The sequence below is a fragment of the Entamoeba histolytica genome, genomic scaffold, assembly GCF_000208925.1.
Source record: "Entamoeba histolytica HM-1:IMSS scf_1104750519139 genomic scaffold, whole genome shotgun sequence".
NCBI lineage: Eukaryota > Evosea > Mastigamoebida > Endamoebidae > Entamoeba > Entamoeba histolytica.
The window spans coordinates 1-19,598 of NW_001914945.1; the positions used below are offsets into that span (position 1 = coordinate 1).

The 19,598-nt window shown below is 24.3% G+C and overlaps 11 protein-coding genes across 11 annotated transcripts, besides 1 other annotated feature; 6 read left to right on the top strand and 5 right to left on the bottom strand.

The window, feature by feature from the left end:
* Nucleotides 1-1,806: 1,806 nt before the first annotated feature.
* Nucleotides 1,807-2,715: a repeat region.
* Nucleotides 2,716-3,781: 1,066 nt separating this feature from the next.
* On the bottom strand, nt 3,782-4,661 carry EHI_188710 (uncharacterized protein; the record flags this gene model as incomplete). The annotated part of the gene is made up of 2 exons (XM_001913717.1): nt 3,782-4,068; nt 4,121-4,661. 2 exons carry the CDS (start codon nt 4,659-4,661, stop codon nt 3,782-3,784), a joined length of 828 nt encoding a protein of 275 aa, XP_001913752.1.
* A 1,691-nt stretch (nt 4,662-6,352) lies between these two features.
* On the bottom strand, nt 6,353-7,286 carry EHI_188720 (uncharacterized protein). Its single transcript, XM_650073.2, has one exon. The coding sequence runs from the start codon at nt 7,274-7,276 to the stop codon at nt 6,395-6,397; it is 882 nt and encodes a 293-aa protein (XP_655165.2). The 5' UTR covers nt 7,277-7,286; the 3' UTR covers nt 6,353-6,394.
* A 496-nt stretch (nt 7,287-7,782) lies between these two features.
* Nucleotides 7,783-8,184, top strand: EHI_188730 (histone H2B, putative; the record flags this gene model as incomplete). Its single annotated transcript, XM_649882.1, has 1 exon — nt 7,783-8,184. One exon carries the CDS (start codon nt 7,783-7,785, stop codon nt 8,182-8,184), a length of 402 nt encoding a protein of 133 aa, XP_654974.1.
* A 603-nt stretch (nt 8,185-8,787) lies between these two features.
* EHI_188740 (isoprenylated v-SNARE protein, putative) lies at nt 8,788-9,411 on the top strand (the record flags this gene model as incomplete). The annotated part of the gene is made up of 1 exon (XM_650075.1): nt 8,788-9,411. The coding sequence occupies one exon, from the start codon at nt 8,788-8,790 to the stop codon at nt 9,409-9,411; it is 624 nt and encodes a 207-aa protein (XP_655167.1).
* Nucleotides 9,412-9,492: 81 nt separating this feature from the next.
* Nucleotides 9,493-10,995, bottom strand: EHI_188750 (uncharacterized protein; the record flags this gene model as incomplete). The annotated part of the gene is made up of 2 exons (XM_650076.2): nt 9,493-9,666; nt 9,709-10,995. The coding sequence occupies 2 exons, from the start codon at nt 10,993-10,995 to the stop codon at nt 9,493-9,495; spliced, it is 1,461 nt and encodes a 486-aa protein (XP_655168.2).
* A 298-nt stretch (nt 10,996-11,293) lies between these two features.
* EHI_188760 (uncharacterized protein) lies at nt 11,294-12,048 on the top strand (the record flags this gene model as incomplete). The annotated part of the gene is made up of 1 exon (XM_650078.2): nt 11,294-12,048. The coding sequence occupies one exon, from the start codon at nt 11,294-11,296 to the stop codon at nt 12,029-12,031; it is 738 nt and encodes a 245-aa protein (XP_655170.1). The 3' UTR covers nt 12,032-12,048.
* Nucleotides 12,049-12,131: 83 nt separating this feature from the next.
* On the bottom strand, nt 12,132-12,572 carry EHI_188770 (uncharacterized protein; the record flags this gene model as incomplete). The annotated part of the gene is made up of 1 exon (XM_650079.1): nt 12,132-12,572. The coding sequence occupies one exon, from the start codon at nt 12,570-12,572 to the stop codon at nt 12,132-12,134; it is 441 nt and encodes a 146-aa protein (XP_655171.1).
* A 666-nt stretch (nt 12,573-13,238) lies between these two features.
* Nucleotides 13,239-13,733, top strand: EHI_188780 (uncharacterized protein; the record flags this gene model as incomplete). The annotated part of the gene is made up of 1 exon (XM_651561.2): nt 13,239-13,733. The coding sequence occupies one exon, from the start codon at nt 13,239-13,241 to the stop codon at nt 13,731-13,733; it is 495 nt and encodes a 164-aa protein (XP_656653.2).
* Nucleotides 13,734-13,821: 88 nt separating this feature from the next.
* Nucleotides 13,822-14,511, top strand: EHI_188790 (uncharacterized protein; the record flags this gene model as incomplete). The annotated part of the gene is made up of 1 exon (XM_650046.1): nt 13,822-14,511. One exon carries the CDS (start codon nt 13,822-13,824, stop codon nt 14,509-14,511), a length of 690 nt encoding a protein of 229 aa, XP_655138.1.
* Nucleotides 14,512-14,888: 377 nt separating this feature from the next.
* EHI_188800 (uncharacterized protein) lies at nt 14,889-15,452 on the top strand (the record flags this gene model as incomplete). The annotated part of the gene is made up of 1 exon (XM_651563.2): nt 14,889-15,452. One exon carries the CDS (start codon nt 14,889-14,891, stop codon nt 15,450-15,452), a length of 564 nt encoding a protein of 187 aa, XP_656655.2.
* Nucleotides 15,453-18,097: 2,645 nt separating this feature from the next.
* On the bottom strand, nt 18,098-18,853 carry EHI_188810 (HesA/MoeB/ThiF family protein, putative; the record flags this gene model as incomplete). The annotated part of the gene is made up of 1 exon (XM_651564.1): nt 18,098-18,853. One exon carries the CDS (start codon nt 18,851-18,853, stop codon nt 18,098-18,100), a length of 756 nt encoding a protein of 251 aa, XP_656656.1.
* Nucleotides 18,854-19,598: the final 745 nt, after the last annotated feature.

The following is a 19,598-nucleotide window of genomic DNA, read 5'->3' on the forward strand; positions in this document are numbered from 1 at the left end:
GGTTTATCTTTTCTTATAAAAATAGTATTATTGGAACTTTTAGTTTCTATTTAACTTTTTCTATCGTATCTTCTCACTTTTTTTTTCTCAATCATACAAACAGTATAATCCACATGATAATTTCTTCTTTTGTTTCAGTTGGATAGTATCTAATTATGGAAAGTTACTTCATTTTAATAATTCATAGTATCTTCAATGTATAATGATTTAGAAATGTCTGTGGTTAAATGAATATATAAAAAATATCTTTTTAATTGTAAAATTAATTAAAGAACATATTACCAATACCACAATATTCTTTGATTGAGAATTATTATACTATACTAATAAAGACATGACAATTAATGGCTAGTATGTATTTCTTTGATTGGATGTTAAATTATCAACAGTTTTTCATGTTGATTCTGGTTCATTCAATAATACAAATAACGAAATAATACTATACACAAATCACATTTTTAATAATCACTCTATCTTAACAACTTACTTTTTAAAATAAGAAACAGTCAATAATAATCATTTAAATATAGTGATGAATATAATATTGAAATAGACTTATTAATTAAACATTGATAACTGTAGAAATATTCATATCTGTTTATTTCTTCATAAGTAATTATTATTCATTTGGTATAGACTATTTTGCAATACTTATGGATTAACCATTATTCATCCACATATTCCACTCTAAATTCTTTTTAACGTTAATCGTCTATAATGATAAAATAAACAAATTATAGAAAAATAACAATATTATTATTATATTATTAATATTATTATATAATTATTGTTATTATAAAAACCATAAAAATGAATAACATTTGATAAACTGATAAAAATAATACTGACTTGATGTGTGAATAAAGTGTATTTAACTATTTAAACGTTTATATTTTAAATTTATAACCATTAAATTAAAATGGAGGAGTTAATAAACAAGAATAATCAATTGATTAAAGAAGAATAAACAATATACTATTTGATTCAGATAAAGATAATTGGAATAAAAATACATCAGTATTTGAAAAAAGAGTAATGAATAAAGAATACAATAATTATTATTGAAGATGAAGAAGGAAATAAATTTGGAGGATATGTTGATTCTAAAATTGAATCAGTTGAGTGTTATATAATTGAATTAATTGGATTTGTATTTTCAATAAAACCAAAAAAAGGAATGAAGAAAAGATATTAAAGAATAACTGTATGTATTAAAATAGTTAATTAGATAATTATTTGTTTAAAATTGATATGGAATAAGATATTATTGTATAAAAAGAAAAAAGATAAAACATGGTAATTTTGTAAACAACAAACAAAAGAATATAAAAGAATACGAAATGTGATTTGTTAATGATATAATTTCACACTACAACGAACAGTAGTAAATGAAATTGTCCAATATAGATTAATTGAAATACAAAAGAATAGAAAAACAAAAATAATGAAAGAATAAGTGTATTTCAAACAAATAACAATGAGTGAAATGACGTTTTTATCAATATTGAATAATGATATCCAATATTTTAACATGAAATATTATTTCAATCATTTTAACAAATGTATTAATATTTCATTGATAATAATTTTATTCAATCTCTATTTGTTTTATTCTGTTTGCATCTTCTTATAATTAAATTCAGTAATAAATGTTTCAAAATATGTTAATTTAAAATAACAAAACAGAAAAGAAATAATCATTTTATTATTTAATCAAGCTAATGTTAAATGTAAGATAGGAGATAAAAATAAATTATATAATAATACAACACTATTCTAAAATATAGTTTTATGAATTTCATTTGAAAAAATAAAGAAATTATTTACAAATACATCAAAAAATGGAAGTGTCATCAAATAAGTGATATTTTAGAAGATGATTCGAGTCAAAAGGAGTAGATAAAATTACTACAGTGAAAGCATGGAAGTCAATCAATATTAAAAAGAATGTATTTCTACATTTAACTAAAATGCAAGATGGAGCAATATTTTGTGGGTATAGAAAATCAAAAATAATGAAAAATGAAAGATTAAAATACTCAACACTTTGTAAAGACAATATAGCTACAGTACAACACATTCTACTATCTTGTATTTATAATAATAAATCACAAATGGAAAAACATGACAATATATGCATTATAATATTGATTAATAAGAAAATATACAGGAAATAATCATTATAAAAACCCCCATATGAAACAGTGTTCAAATATAAAGACATTACAATGATATGGAACAAACAAATAATGCCTAAAATTGAATGACAATACCACAAAATACCAGATATGTATTAGATAAAAAGAATAAAACTTGTTTATTATTTGATATGACTATTGTTGCTGATCACAATATTAATGGAGCCTATTGGAAGAAAAGAAATAAGTATAAAGAATTAAAGAATATGCTAATGAAAATAGAAAAGTTAAAAGATGTCAGAATAATTCCAGTAGTAATTTCAATCAATGGATTAATAAATAATTCAAGTAATAAATTAATTAAAGAATTAAGAATTGAGATTGACATCAAGAAAGAAATTAAAAACCTTGTAATAAAAAACATGATGGATGTAATTGAATACTGCTTCAATCACAATCAAACATACTCCGTAGAGTTGCTTGAATATGAAGACGAAGACGAATGGACGGGATTAGTCTCCCCTGATCCAGGAAGAATAAAAACTATTTCTATTAATACTTAATTAGTTGCTTTTTAATTAATTGATTTTAATTTTAATCTCTTGATTATCTTCTTTTTTCACTCTTTATTCATTTCTTATTTTGTTTATCATTTTATTTACTACTATTTATTCTTTGTGTATTTACTTCTATATTTAACTATATTATTTAATTATCTGTTATTTCTATACTTCTTCTGTTTTTTTCTTTCTTCTTATTTGTATTACTCATTTGTCATTTCTATTTGTTGTATTTGTACAATTGCATAAATCAATCAAATGATAAAATACTTGAATACTTGACTTTTCAATTCCATTTTGTTTCATGTTTGTGTTGTTATTCATTTTTCATGTTGTTTATTTCTTATTCAAAAAGATCCTTTCAATTTGATTACTTATCAAATTACAATTAAATTAAGTATTAAAATTATTTGTTGATTCACTGGAGAAGATACATTCAATAAAGATATTAGTTCTTTTATTTCTTGTCTATTTAATTCATTATTCCCTTCTTTCATTTAATATATTTTGTTGGTACTTTACTGTTGATTTGATTTTTCCAATTATTTATTTTATTATTATGATTATTCCATTAATTATTCATCATTTCTTTCTTTATAAAACTTCTTCATCTCCCCACATTAATTTCATTTTTTTTTTCATTTAAGTTATAGTCAATGTGTTTCACCGATAATATGGTAATAATATTTTTAATAAACGTTCAATCCATTCTTTGTTAATGTGATAATACTTGTTGATTTAAACAAGAAATTGTTGATTAAGATTGTTGATGTACTTAAAAGATAATTTAAACAATTTGAATCAAAAGAAATAATCAAAAAACATCATTTAATTTCAATTATACTTAAATCAAAGCATAAAAATAATGACATTGATTTAATCATTCATTTTTTATTCAGTTGTATTAGTATTATTTGCTGTTTCTTCTTCTATAGTTTCAAGATACATTTCATTACCTTCTTCCACTTTAATTTCATCTTTTGATTTCAATAACTGTTTTTTAAAAATAAAAATGAAGAAACAAAAACTCTTTAGATTTTATTCTTTTTAAAACCATAAACAAACAAAATGTTAAATAATTTATTATAATATTAATTTCCGTGTATTAACATAAATTGAGTTGCTATTAGCATCTAATACAATAACATCTCCTGAGTCAAGTCTAACACAAATCATTGACTCACGGACATAAAATACAGCACTTTTACCATTTCGAGATTTACTGAAAAAACTTCCTGTTGGGATATTCACAACTTCACATGCAAGACGTTTCCATTCTAAATGAAGTTCCATTTTAAGTTGTGTGATTGAATCTTCTTTTAAGTCATATTTAAATTCATTTTCATTAAAGAAATAGAAATATTTTTCATCTGAATAATAAATATGAACTGCTTGTTTTTTGTCTTCTGTATATAAACTGACACATTTTTCTTCCTGTGATACTGTTTGATGAAATAGTTGCTAGCCATACTGGTGATAATTTATATATTTTATCTTCATAAATTGCTGTAGTAACATTAACTCGTTTAGGAATACTTCCTTTTGTAGAAATTTGTGCTAAATCATTCATTCTTAACAATCTACTAATTTTAAAACTTGCCTTCTCTAACTCTTCAGTTTTTAATCTTGTAGTAACCATATCTCTCTTTGTATATGTTAGTCTTGTTGATGTAGCTTCTATGCCTTCAATTAATTTATCATTACACACTTGTACTGTTTCTTCTATACTATTTGTTACTTCATTCTGTGCTTGGCTAAGGACATGTTCAAGTTTTTTACATTGTTCAGCACTTGCTGAAAGTAATCGTTGTGCTCGATTCTCAAGTTCAGTTGTAATTTGAGTTTTTTTCATTTCTAAGACGGTATTTTCAAGCACTCCTACTTTTTCAGTAAGACTTTTAACTTTGAGGGTTAGTTCTAATAACTTCTTCATTACCATTTGGAGGACATCATCTGTTTGCATGATTTAATCTAATCCATTCATGATTTTTTTTTAATTTTTTATTAACAGTTAATAAAAAGAAAAAATCAAAATCTAAAAATTTATACCAAAAAGTGAAATTCTATAATGAAAATGAGTGATAATTTAGTATAGCATTAGTTTAAATTCTTATACTTTATTGTAATTTAAAGGTGAGTTTATTATTTTTCTTTATTGATTATTTTTTTTTCTGATGTTTTATATTTTAATGAAGTAACAAAAATATAGTAGTTTATGAATTTTTCTGTTTATGGATTGTGTAAGAATGAATCAAATATAATTGATTTTTTTTATCAATAAAAAATAACGATTTTGGTTGAGTTATAAATATTTTAATTTAAATTCTATTTTATTAAAGAAATTTCATACAATGATTTTATATTAAGAATTTTATTAGATACAAATAATGTATAACAAACACTAATTAATATAATATTAATTCAAGAGATAAATTAGACATTGGAATTAATACAAAATGTATTCAAGTAAACAAGAGCATAGACAATGAATAAAATATAATTTTACTTGTATCATATTCATTGAATAAACATTCATTAAATGAAAACAAGTTAAAGAATGTTCTAACTAATGATAAAACAATAGTCAATAAATATAAATATTAGTCATTCAATAGTACACTCAAATATTTTATTATTATTTATAATAGAGTTTTCAATTGATGTTGTACTATTCCATTTATTATTTTATTATTTATATATGACAATTATCAACAAGTGAGTCATTTCAATTTTATCATTTAAATGAAAAAGTATCAGATTTTTAAATTTAAATAATGAAGAATATAAATCTATTAATATATTAAATGAAATTAATTCATTATTAAAACTAATTGCTGTATAAAAATTTACTATAATATTGAAATATTTGATTTACTAGTCATTTTAATCTTTCACTTCTAATAAACAAAAACAAGAGATGTTTTAAATGTTTATAAGATAAAGGATCGAGTATAATATTTAAAATATACTTATTCTCAATAATTTTATTGATATAATGACAGTACATGGGTATATTAACAAAAAATAAATTTAAACAAAATGAATATTTCAACTGACATAGGAATAATCATAAAGAAACATTAAAAAATAGTAAAAAACATAAACTCGATCTTAATAGAAATATTAAAAGTTGAAGAATAATTATAATTGTTGAAAACTCTTATAATGAGAGAAATAAAGTGTCAACAGAAATAATAAAAAAATGACAATAATAATTTTGTGAATGATTAATGAACAAAATAATTGATTCATAGTCTTTTTACCATTTTCTTTAATCTTTCCATAAATAAAATTAAAAATAGAAGAAAAATGATAATATTTTAAATTATATTATAACTTGATATAAATGCTGGTTCTAGTCTCTAGATTTTTGATTATTCAATTCAAGAACCACTAGAAATTGAAAATGAGAATGACAACATGGAGTATTTATTTATTATGATGTTTCACCAATGGTATTAGAGGTAACAGAATCAAATCATGGCTTTCTTCATTTCTTAATTGGTATTTGTTCTATTGTAGGTGGAATATTTACAACATTCCAATTATTTGATGCTATATTATTTGAGTCTATCCATACATTGAAGAAGAACGTTTCTAGTTAATGTAAAAATAACAGTAAGTATAATAATAAAAAATGAAAACCAATTTTACTAACAAAAGAAGAAGCCACAAATTAAAATTAGGATATTTTGATTAGTACTCATAATCTTCAATACCACTATTTTGGTTTAATAAAACCTTAATAATCTTCTTAGTACATTGTCTATAAAGGGCTCTGTACTCTGCTTTTGCTTGATGTCTTAATTTAGAGAAAACATGTTTTCCTTTTCTTCTCATTTGTTTAAGAAGTGCTCTAGCAGTTTTAAGAATAGCAATTTCTTTTCTTTCAGCTTTATGATATTCATGAGCAATTTGTTTTTCAGCACCTTTTGAAATATGTTTAACTTTTCTTAAATTATGAGTGTTAATTTTCAATGTATTTTGTGTTGTTTTAAGTCCGTTAGAAATATTGTCACCAATAGCATGAATACCAAGTTTAGCTGCATTATTATTAGCATCACCAATTTGTTTAGCATAAGCTAATTGTTTAAGAGTTCTATTAAGAACAGCTGAAAAAGTAGTAACTAACTTTTGAATACCAAAACGAACAGTTTGTTCTTTTTGTCTAATAGCGTTAATCATTCCATCAATAATTGGTTTAATTTGTTGTTTAATATCATCATCAGCCATATTATAATATTCCATTAAATGTCCAAGTTTTCTTGTTCCATATTTAGCTAATCTATTTGCTAATCCTTCACCTTTCTTCCTTATGACATTTCTTGCTCTGTTAATAACAGCAATAGTCTTATCAAGCTTAGCATTGATTTTTAAATGATATTTATGAACTTTATGAAGAGTCCTTGCTTTTTTTCTTAAAATTGAACCATCTACTCTACCAAGTTTTTTTACAGAAGCCATATGGGTATGTCTTGATTGAACTACTGGTTGAGCTTGTTCTTGAACATTTTCTTGAGTAGTAAACTGAGCATTGATCATAAAAACGAATAAACAAAGTAATAAAAGACTTCTCATCTTTTAAAAGAAAAAGTATGAAGTTAGATTAGTTCTAGCGAAGAAACTACTTTCAATATGGAATCATAGGAAAGATGGTTTAGTAAATTATTATTTCTTAACTATAAAGATAACAAAGTAACTTTGATTTTTGTGCTTACTACTCAAATTTTATGTCAGTTATTGAATAATTTCGGTTGTTAGTTTGTACCACCAATTTTTCTTTAATTTTTTGTTTTAAAAAAACGTTTTTTATTTTATTTTTCTTTTTTTGTGTTTTTCCAAAAAAAAAGATGAAAAGATAAAAAAATAATTAGGGTTTGATGGAAATCATGAAAAAGTGAAAAATAATATTTATGATAAAAGAAACAGAAAAATATTAAAAAAGGAACTATAAAAAAATAGGGTTTTCAATTTTCCCAAATCGCCAACTAGGGTTCACGAATTTGAAACAGATAAAAAGACAAAAAGAGAAGATTTAAAAGAATAAAGAGAACTTAAAAACATCAAATTGAATTTTTAAATTCATGTCAGACAAAGCCAGTCAAAAGAAATCTGTTGCTACTAAAGACGCTACCAAGCCAAAAAAAGCTGGAGATGAAGAAAAGAAAACTATGCTCAAGAAGAATTTTGAGTCATATGCCTTGTACATTTCAAGAGTTTTGAAATCAGTTTTCCAAGATATTGGAATTACACTTCCATCTATTTCTATTATGGATTCATTTGTTCGTGATATTTTTGAAAGAATTGCTACTGAAGCTTCATCTCTTGCAAGAAATTACAATAAAACCACCATCACTGTCAAAGAAATTGAAACAGCCACTAAACTTATTCTTAAAGGTGATTTGAATAAACATGCAGTTTCTGAAGGACAATCGGCTGTTAAGAGAGCATCTGGTAAAGGAAGTACTTCAGGATCTCAAGTTTAATCTGGTTGTGTTCAACTTGTTTTTTTGGTTTTATTTATTTTTGTTTTTTTAGAGTTATTTTGTAATATTCGTTTCTTTGAATGATTGAATCATATGAAATTTATCTTTTCATTTAAAGAGTTATTCAATGAGAATCTATGAAGAAAAAAATAAAACTCATTCTTCTTCAATGTTTTATGATGAATATGGTAGCTTGTTAAGTAAAGGCTTTGTCTCTTCTAAAAGACATGCTTTATAAATTTATTAGAGATAGTCTAAAACTATCATTTAAAAAAACTTTCAATAATTTCTGGTTCATTAAAATGAAATACAATTTAATAACAAAGAGTTGAAAATTTTATATGATGAATTGTATATTAACTTATTTTTAATCATTACCAAAAAAAGTATTTTATTTTGGTTGATTATTTTTAGGTTCATTATTTAAAGAAATAATATTCAATTAAAAATTTAGAATAGATAAAATGATAATTAGAATAAACAATAGAACCAAAATTAAACACTTTATTTTTATCCTCTAAATAGTTTATATGATCAAAAAAAAAAGAAACCAAACAAAGAATGAATCTCGAAAAGGATAAAATAATCTGACTAAAAAAGTATATGGCTCGTTTATATGCATTAACAGTCATTCATATAGAAGATGATAGTAAAACAAAAATACTTTACTGCAAATCAGATTTGGGATGTTTTGGATTATTTCAAAGTAACACAATCAAAGAATTTATCCGATTTGGATTTATTGAAATGTCACAACGATGTGAAAGAGATAAGAGAATGGTTATTAAGTCAAATGAATATGGAGGTGTTTTATTTAATTTATTAGTTAAACCTGATGGACTAGGAATTGGAATATTAACAAACCTTGATTATCCTAAAAATACGATCACTTATATTATTCATCGCTCATTTGAATTATTTTATTATAATATAGTTGATGATATTATTACCTCATCATGTATTAAAAGTTCATCTAGTGAATTAGACTATCTCTTTACACATTTTAATAATCAAAAGAATTGTAAATTATCAAAAGAAGAAATGATCAAAACAGAATTAGATGAAACAAATGAAAAAATGAGTGTATTAGTAACTAAATTAATTTCAAGAGAAGATGAACTTCAAGATATTGTCTCAAAATCAGAAATTCTTTCAGATAAGTCTAAAGTTTTCTTCAAAAAAGCAAAGAAGTCAAAACGTTGTCATGTTCCTTGTGTAATACAATAAACAAATTTTATTTTTAAACAATTCTCTCATAAATAAATCAAAACATAAAAAGTGCTACAGTCAAAATAAATAATTTTTAATCTAAATTTTATTTTCATTAGTTGATGTTTCATTTACTAAAAATGACTTTATTTTCTCAATTAAAAGTATAGTTTCAGGTGATTTTGGTTTAACTTCTTCAATATACAAATCTCCTTTGCTTTGAATAAATAATTCAATTGGACTTGAACATGCTAATGCATAATTTGATTCAACCTATTCGTTAGTACATTCCAATGAAATAAAAAGAAAACAAACTTCAAATATATTTAAAATAGATTTAATCAAAAGAAAGAGGATTCGTTCATTAGAACAAATAAACATTCTTTGAAGGCAGAAACTACCCAATTCAATAAAATAATTATTTACTAATAATTGAACAATTTTAACATTATTTGTTGAAGAAATAAGAACAGTTGAAATGAAATTAATCGAAGAATATGCAATATTTACGAAATTATGAGTGAAACAACCAATAATAAATGCAACAGAATTTGAAGAACATAATAAAAGATCATTAAATCGTTGATGATATTTTTCTATTGAATTAATACTATATAAAAAATCAATCAAATGATAAAGTATTGTAACTGAACTATTAGGAATAAGGTTAAGAAGAGAAAGAATAAATTGGTCAATATACCTAATAGTATTTGGATATACTTGAATCCATTCAGTTATTAAATTTAATAAACCTAATTTACAATACTCACTAATGTGCATTAAAAGAACACTATATTGTTTCATTATCCCTTGTTCTAAAACTCTTTCTATAAGTTCTGGTGAAATAACTGAAGTATTTTTCATTATATCAAGTACATCATATTCAGAATCACCATGAAATTTTAAAAAGTTATCTCTTAAATAAAAAAAGAGTGTATTTGTAAATTCATTATATTCTTTTGGTAATCCTCTTGTGAAAGAACTAAGGAAACGAAGAAGTGAAGTAAGACTTTCTTCATTTAATATTGGAGAATTACATATGATCCGAATAATGTCCATTAAAGAGACTAATAAATCTTTTGATAATAAATTATTACGTAGTGTTTGTCTATCATATATTAATTCTGCCAAAAAGTCTAATGACTTAATAAAGATATGAATTGAATCAATAGATGGTGGCTTTTTAATAACGTTAATTAAATATGACATTAACCCACAATCAAAAAATATATTTATTACATTCTCATCAAGAGAACTTACTAATTCACATAAGAGTGATAATAATGCTTCAACAACTGAAGCCGATCTTTGTGTTAAGATATTCAATTGATTAAATAAACTTGCATTCAATATATCTAATGGGCATTCTTGTGACTTAATAATATTTTTAAAAATGTCCAATGCTTGTATAACAGTTTCATCATTACTTGATAGAAGGTCTTGATACATTTGATGTTGGGCATATCCAACTGGTGAGTCAGATAACTCAACAAACTCGTTTTTCCTCTTTTTATTTAACATATTTAGTCTTAAATTACTTCTTAACGTTTCATGTAACTTTAGTTGATCTTTTATTCCATACACCGAGACTCTAAATGACATTGAATGAGTATTATTAGTTTTAGTTCTATTTATCTTTAACTTAGTTTTAATAAATTGAGTTTTCTTTATTACTCTTCATTTTTGATATATATAACAATATAATAAATACCCAATACCTCACACTTTTAGTTTGGTTAATGAACGTTATAGAAGAAATGATGGTGAGATGGCTGTGGGTGTGATTGCCTTAATGTTATACCATTACAGTCTCAAAAAATAATTTTAGGATAAAAATGAGATATAATATAAAAAATGAGATTGGAGAAATGATAATTTCATAAAGAGAACTAAGAAAGTTATGTCATTAACTCAAGAGCAAAAAGACGCCTTTAAAGCAATTTTTATTGAAACAGTCACAAATTTTGCTCAAAAAGTAGGTCAACCAACCGAAAAAGTATTTCTTCAAATCCTTCCACTTACTGTTGTTGCAGGAACTGAATATCTAAAGTCATATGAAGAAGACTTAAAAACAAAACTTGAAGACAGCAAAGCTAAATCTCAAAAAATAATTGGTGCATTGTCTACAGTTAAGGAGCCTGAAAAAATAGAAAAGTCAGGAGATAAACATCTTCCTCTTGGAGAATTACTTGGAAAAAGAGTTCAAAGAGGAGAAGACTGGAAATGGGATGATCAAGATGGTGGAATTGGATCATTTGGAAAAGTAGTTGGAGTAAAAGGTAATGGATGGGTCAAAGTACAATGGGAATCAAGTAGAAATGAGAACAGATACAGATGGGGAGTTGATAAAGCTTACGATGTTAAGGTTGTTGAAATAGTAGATGATTTAGGAGATATCCCACCATTAGAAGAACAAATTAAAAAACCTACTAGTTGGGTTATTGGTAAAAGTGTTATTAGAGGAAGAGATTGGAAATGGAAAGACCAAGATGGAGGAGAAGGACAAATTGGAGAAGTTATTGATGTTTGTGATGAAGGATGGGTTGAAGTTAAATGGAAGAATGGCACAGTTTGTCAATACAGATGGGGAGGAGAGAATGCATATGATTTACAAGTAGTTCCTAAACCAAAAGAATAAGAAGAATACTTTTTACATTAAGTTGTTTTATAGTTTTAAGTAATTATTATTGAAGAATAAAAATGAATTAAAATTAAAATGTTTTTTTTAATGAAGAAGACTATTTAACTAATACCGGACCAAATTCTGAACAACTGAATAGAGTGCCGTTGTTTGACTTAAATTGAAATTGACCTTTCCATTTAGTTCCAATTGGAGTTATAGGTGGAACTTCAAATCGAATTTTAAATGAAGTAGTTCCATCATTTAATGGACAATATAACTCTAGTTTACATAAATCCTTTGAAAGTTGTGGAACAGATATCCATGATGAACCAACTTTCATCCATAAATCAGTATAAAGATTTAAAGAATCAACTTTTTTATTAAATTTTCCAGTAAATGTGATGACTGATGCTAAACCACTCACTGGAGGCCAAGGTAAACCTTCTATTGTAGAAATAGTAAATGTTTTAATTTCACTACAGACATTAAAAGGGATTAATGTAGCTAAAGAGAATGAAATAAGTAATAAAAAAAATAATGGGTTAACCAATGGCATGTGAATCAGTATTTGTTCAACTGTCAACAATCCAAATAAGTTTTTAATTCTTTTGAAAAGAGAAAAGTATTTTTATTTTTTTTTGGTAATAAAATAATATCAAAAATAAAATAAATAGTAATAAAAATATAATCTTGACAATTGATTTTTTGTTTCATTGACACGTGTCATTGTTTTATGTATTTTAAGCAATCTTTATTAATAATATTGTTATAAATAATAAATAAATTCAAAGATTATTTTTTATTAAAGAAATATGTTTTTTACTTTTTCTTTTTTGAATAACACAAAATTTTATTGTTTTTTTTTTTTGAAAATATAAAAAATAATCACAAAAGACTTTGAAATAATAAAGAAAATAATTATGGAATTAAGTTATATATTAACAATTATTGAAGCTGGAGTTTGTGTTGTTGTCTTCCTAATATTAATGCTTTTTATGATAAGAAAGTGTTTTCGTGTTTCTCACCAAAAAAAGAAGAAACCTTCTAAAATGTCATTCAATCGTTTGTACTTTATTCTCTTCTCATTACTCAAACAATTGAACCAAACTCATTACATTTAGCATATGTTTATAAAACAACTACAAAATTCACTACATATCCACCAATTCCTCCACCAATTATAATTCCTGAAAAATCAAAATTATATAATCCATTAGAGTCTATGGTCAATATTGAAATTGTATTACCAAAATCAAAATCTCCTGCTCTAGAACCAGTTGCTCCAAAACAAAAACCACAACCAACTGTTGATTTAAATCATTCTCCAAAACAACTTCTTTCTGTTGACAAAATGAATTTACCTGAATTACCTCAAAGCAATGTCAAAATAGAAAATGTTAATGATGTATTAAGAAGAAGTCTTACTACACAAGGAATTGCAAATATTACTCCATTGCTCACTCCGATTGATAATTCTCCAAGACTTAATCCACCTTCAAGTGCATTAGTTGGAATTGGCACAAGTCCATTATTGACGCCAAGAGTTATGGTTCAGAATTCAAATGCAATAAAAAATCCACCTCAAAGTGCAATGATTGGAAGAAAAGTTCAAGTTGTGATGAACAAACAAAACGAGTCTTTAAGAAATAAGAATAAAGAGTCAAAATCACCTTCATCAAGTTTAAGTGATTCAATTGAAGAGGAGAAAGAACATTAAATTAGAAAGTTGAATATACTCCACGTCTCTTCCACGTTCGTCAAAGTAAAATGTAAAATAGTTCGAAGAACTAAAAGGATTATTTGTTATGTCTGAAGAATCATATCCATCAGTTATTGGTAAAATTAATCATTTGGCTTCTCAAAGAGAAAAACCAGTTTGTTTGATTGCTGTAAGTAAAACAAAACCAAAGGAAGCTATACAACATTTATATAATGTATACAACCACCGTGTTTTTGGTGAGAATTATATTCAAGAACTTCATGAAAAAGCAACAGAATTAGAAGAAGTATGTCCAGATATTGAATGGCATTTTATTGGTAGATTACAATCAAATAAATTGAAGCTTCTTGTTTCTACACCTCATCTTAAGTGTGTTCAGACAGTTCATTCAATAGAAATTGCAGAGAAATTAAATAAAGCATGTATCAATGCAAATAAAACTATTGATGTTATGGTCCAAATAAATAGTAGTGGTGAAGAGCAAAAAGGTGGTGTTTCTGTTGAGGAAGCAATAAGCGTTGTTAAAGAAGTAATGAAATGTTCAAATCTTCATTTCATTGGTATTATGACAATTGGAATGGTTGGTGATTCTAAAAAGAATTTCACAACTATGAAACAATTAGCTGATACCATCTGTTCCCAAGAACATTTAGGATCAATTGAAATTTCAATGGGAATGTCATCTGATTATGAACAGGCTATTGAGTTAGGAGCTACAATGGTTCGAGTAGGAACTGCTTTATTTGGTGCACGTGATTATTCGAAGCATCAATAAATGTCTAAAGTCTTATAAAACCATACGTAAGAAAGATTTAAAAAGACAAGAAGAGAAGTTACGTGAAATTGAGATATTCTTATTTTTTTTTTTGATATTTATTATTCTTTCAATAGAACCAAAAAGAAGAAAAGTATTTTTGTGAATATTCTTTATTTTTGTTTTTTAAAACAAGAAATGAAATAGTTTTTTATAGTAAAAAACTAGTTTGAAAAACTAATAATACAAACTATTAGCTCAATATGTCAGAACAGCCTAATGGGATTCATTTGCTTGTCCAAATACTTCGTTCTATTGAAGAATTCAAACAATGGCTCTTACAAAGACCAAAAAGCAAAGAAGTTGATTTGTTATTGCATGGAACACCAATAGAAGAAATGGAAACAACAACTATGCATGACTTTATGGTTTCATTACAGAAACATATTAATGAGGCATTGATAAGTGATGAAGAAGATGGATGTCCATTAAATGGTATTCTTATTACAACAAACCAATGTTTAAATTGTAATATTGAATGGACACAATCTGCATCACCGTTTTTTATTACTATAGAAAAGAATATTGATATTCAAATTGACTCAGTTCAGAAAGCAATTATTTCATTCTTAGAGGCTCATTATTGTTCAAGAAAACAGTGTGGAGTATGTAATAAAGATTTAATGGTAATTAATGAATATTTATTTGCACCAAAAATCTTGTGTGTTGAACTTGCTCATTTAGATGTTCCTTTAAACCTTGGGAAATCCATTGTTGTTAATGGAATGGAATATGATTGTATTGCTGCGATTTACAAGAGGAATAATGTCTTATATTCTACTAGGCTGTCAAGTACAAATGAATGGATATATTCTGATCCATCAATTGGTGAGTTATTACAATCAGATGATATTCAATTTACCTTCTTTAGACAAAAACCAAGTTATTTGCATGACCTGTGAATTATTATAATCAACACTCTTAAAAATTATTAAACACAATCTTCTTTTAACTGTTTTTCTTTTTTTAAATTTATAGAAAGAAACAATTTAAACGATAAATCAAAATAATATATATAATTAACTGCATTTTTGATTGTGAGGTTTTAACATAAAAGTGATTAAATATGTTTAAGACTAGTTTATATTCATGATTTTTGTGATAATGCTTAACTTAGAAATAGAATTTGATTTTGTATTTTTATAACTTGAAACAATCTTATAAACATTTTATGTTTAATATTTTTCATCTTGTCAGAGTGTTTGTACCTAATTTCTTTGTTAGAAAATGAGTTACTAACAACGAATTAAAAAAAAAGAATTATTGTTAATAAAACATTACTGTTATACACATTCTATAAACAAGTAATCAGTAATTTTCTTCAAGTATTGTGTTTGTTTGGATATTTTATTTTCATTTAAGATAAGAAGAATTTATTATTACATCAAATATTACAATTGTATTTTCTGTAAAATGAAATTTGCTTTACCCTTATGTTTCATGTTCCAATGCATTATATTTCATTTATATTAGTCACGAGTCTTAATTCAGAGAAAGTACTTGATGAGTATAGTAATAACCATACAACATTCACAATAAATAAAAAATAAATTATTAGTAATTATAAACATAATTATACTTAGAATGAGTCAATAGAAGTATATTAAAATTAGGTAATATCATAAAAATTAAATGAATAAGAACAAGATAATTATTATTCAGTGAAAATGAAAACATCAACAATGCCTCTTTGAAATGATATTCTTATTTGTTATTTATCAATAAGAATCTCTGCATTATTCAAGTGTTTTATCTTGTATTTTTGTTGTTATATACCATATAAGTTAAATCAATGTCATTTTAATATATTTATTTTTGAAACAACATATTATTGCATACTCTTATTTTAATTTAACTATTCTTTATTTTTATTAGTTAAACAATTACTTTCATTATCTTAAAATCATCTTACAATAGTTGATTTAATAATAGTCTGAATAATTATAATATAATTATGCTATTTTTATTTTCATTAATTATTATAGAAATGAATTATTAATTGAAATAGAAGTGAACTATAATGAGAAAAATAATAATTATAATGCATGAATGTTTTATGTTATCTCTTGTCATTCTAAACTTCAATATTTCATAAAATTATCAATAATAACTAGATAGGTTTGAAAATAATGTTAATCTAAATGAAATTAACAATAAATTCAGTAGTTACTATGAAAGAAATATCAATAATAAAAGAAATATCAATTCATTCAATACAGAATTGCTATCAAAAAATTATTTTCAAATAAAATGTGTTTGATGTTGATAATTAATAAAACTAATTTTAATTCAACAAAGTAATAAAAAGAATTTAAACAGTCTATTAATTATTAATTATTATATTATTCTGTTTCATGTTACTTGAAATATATAAGACAAGTGAAATTCAGAAATAAGAATAGTTAAAATGTAATAGAAAGAATGTGTGTCTTATTTTTTTTCAAAAACATTGTCACATCTACTCAATACAAGTCATTACATTATTTAATTATTTAATTCTGCATTAAATAATAATATATATTATATTTGAATATATTTAACATGATATCAAAGAGATATGATTTATTGTTATAATATGTTGTTATGATATAGTATCAAATGTTCAATAAACAAATAAAGAGAAAATAATATAATAGCAAAATAAATTATAAATGCAATAAATAATAATAAATTGAAGTCTCATTCGCAAAGTTATTGTTCAAATGTTATGTGTTATTATAAAATTTAAGATGATATAAAAGATTTATCAATAATGTCAATAGTAAATAAAATATACCATTAATAACTCATGTTCATAGAATAATAATTTATAATAACACTAAAAATATATAACATGTTTGTGCAAAAGAATAAAAATAAATGATAACTTTCTGAAGTATTTCATTAAATAGTTAGTATATTCTTTACCACAAACAAACCTGAGTATTACAAAAGATAGATAAGTAATAAAGTTATTGACAGTTTATTACTTTTCTGTATGTCATTATCAAACTAAATAATAGTTAAGTTATCAATAGAGAAAATAAAAATAACCAAATCTTTGATAATATTGTTAGGAATAATATTATTTTTTTTAAATTACACTTTAAAATAAAAAAAGTGTATTTTGAGTAATATTTTAAATCATAAATATGATATATTAAAAAGCTTAATCAATCCTGTTTATAAAATGGATTTACTTCTTTATTTTACTATAAAATTTTGTTTTTTTTTTTTTTGATATTTATTTCTTTTTTAGTAATACCACTTGTAATATGTTGATAATTATTTTCTCTATTACATAAAAATAGAAATAAGTTGATAAGTAAAAAGAAGCATTGATTCAATTCTTTCCAATTTAGTTATTAATTAGAATAAGAAATATGTTTATTGACATAGAACTTCATTTCTCATTTCAAAGTATTAGAAATTAGGGAAAGGATGATATTTGTTATAATTCTTGAAAGTAATGAAAATATAAGAAGAGTAAGTTATAAACTCAATTAGTTTTATAGTTTAATGGTACTTTAATGTATTAAATCTAACAGTCTTAATATTCAAAATGTATTTATTTCTGTGGATTATTCTCTTCCCAAGGTTTTTCCATTTCAACATTGACAACTGGATGACCAATTAAATCACGGATAACAGACTCAGCACATTTAACTCCAAACATTGAAGTAATATAAGAAAGTGTTCCAAACGATGACTTTTTAAAACGCTCTTGATGAAACATTAAAGCAGCTCTATCAGGTTCTTCTGAACTAAATACACAATTAAACCCTGAACGAATACCATGTTTGTGTAATCTGTAACGAACAAGACGAGTCAAATTATCTTTGTGGCTTAAGGAAATATCAGCAATTTGAATTTTTGTTGGATCAAATCTTCCACCTGCACCCATAGAAGATACTAAAGGAATTTTAGCTTCCATTACATTTTTAATCAAAAACACTTTTGGAGAAACACTATCAATAGCATCTACAACATAATCAAATCCTGCTGAAACTAACTCATGAATTCTTTCATTCTCTAAAAATTCTACAACTGTCTTTACTTCGATTTCTGGATTAATTCTTTCAAGTCTTTGTTTAACAATACCTACTTTAGACTGACCAACTGTTGAAGGAATAGCAGGAAGTTGACGATTAATATTTGAGACAGAAATTGTGTCGGCATCAACAATAGTTAATTGACCAATTCCACATCGTGCAAGAATTTCAGCAGTATATGAACCAACTCCTCCAAGTCCAACAATTAGTATATGTTTTGACTTTAAAGAATCTCGTTGTTCTTGAGAAAGCATAGTACAAATACCATTCATTATGTTTTATTTGTATCTTTTAGTTTTATATTTTTTATTTTCTAAAAAATATGAAAATAAGAATTATAAAATTTTAATTTACGACTTATCAACACCCTTCTTCTTTTCTTCATACGATACAACTCTGAATTATCTTCATGTCATTATCCCTTCTTACAAAATATCTTAGTTTTGTTATTTTGAATAATTTTTTCATAATGAATCTGATTTGAATATTGAAAATATTCATATCCAAACAACTTTATTACTGTATTTCTTAAGATGACAAAACCATACCTTGTAAAAATGTTTATTTTTTTAAACTTACGATATGTCTGTTGTTATGATAAACATTTTCAATCAAGAGATTTAACTTTGTAAATCTTTTAATAATAAATATCATCTCATTTCATTCAATGACTCATTTGTATTAATTGATCAAGTCACTGTACTTATTGATAAAGAATTTAGTTATGAAAAAAAAACACTTTTAAACACTTAACTACCATTAAAGTTGAATTTTAACGTTATAAGACATTATAAAGGATCTAAAATCAATTAATGAAAATGGAAGTTTATTTATTATATTTATGAAAATATTGATTGAGTAGCTAATAAAAATATTTTTTTTATGAAAGAACTAACCTATACCGAATGACCAGTTTTTGTTTCTTTTGCTTTGATATCTACTACTAGTGATTGCTTTTCAATACTTTAAGAAGGAATAAATTCAAATTACATTATATTTTTTATAAAGTTTTAATAA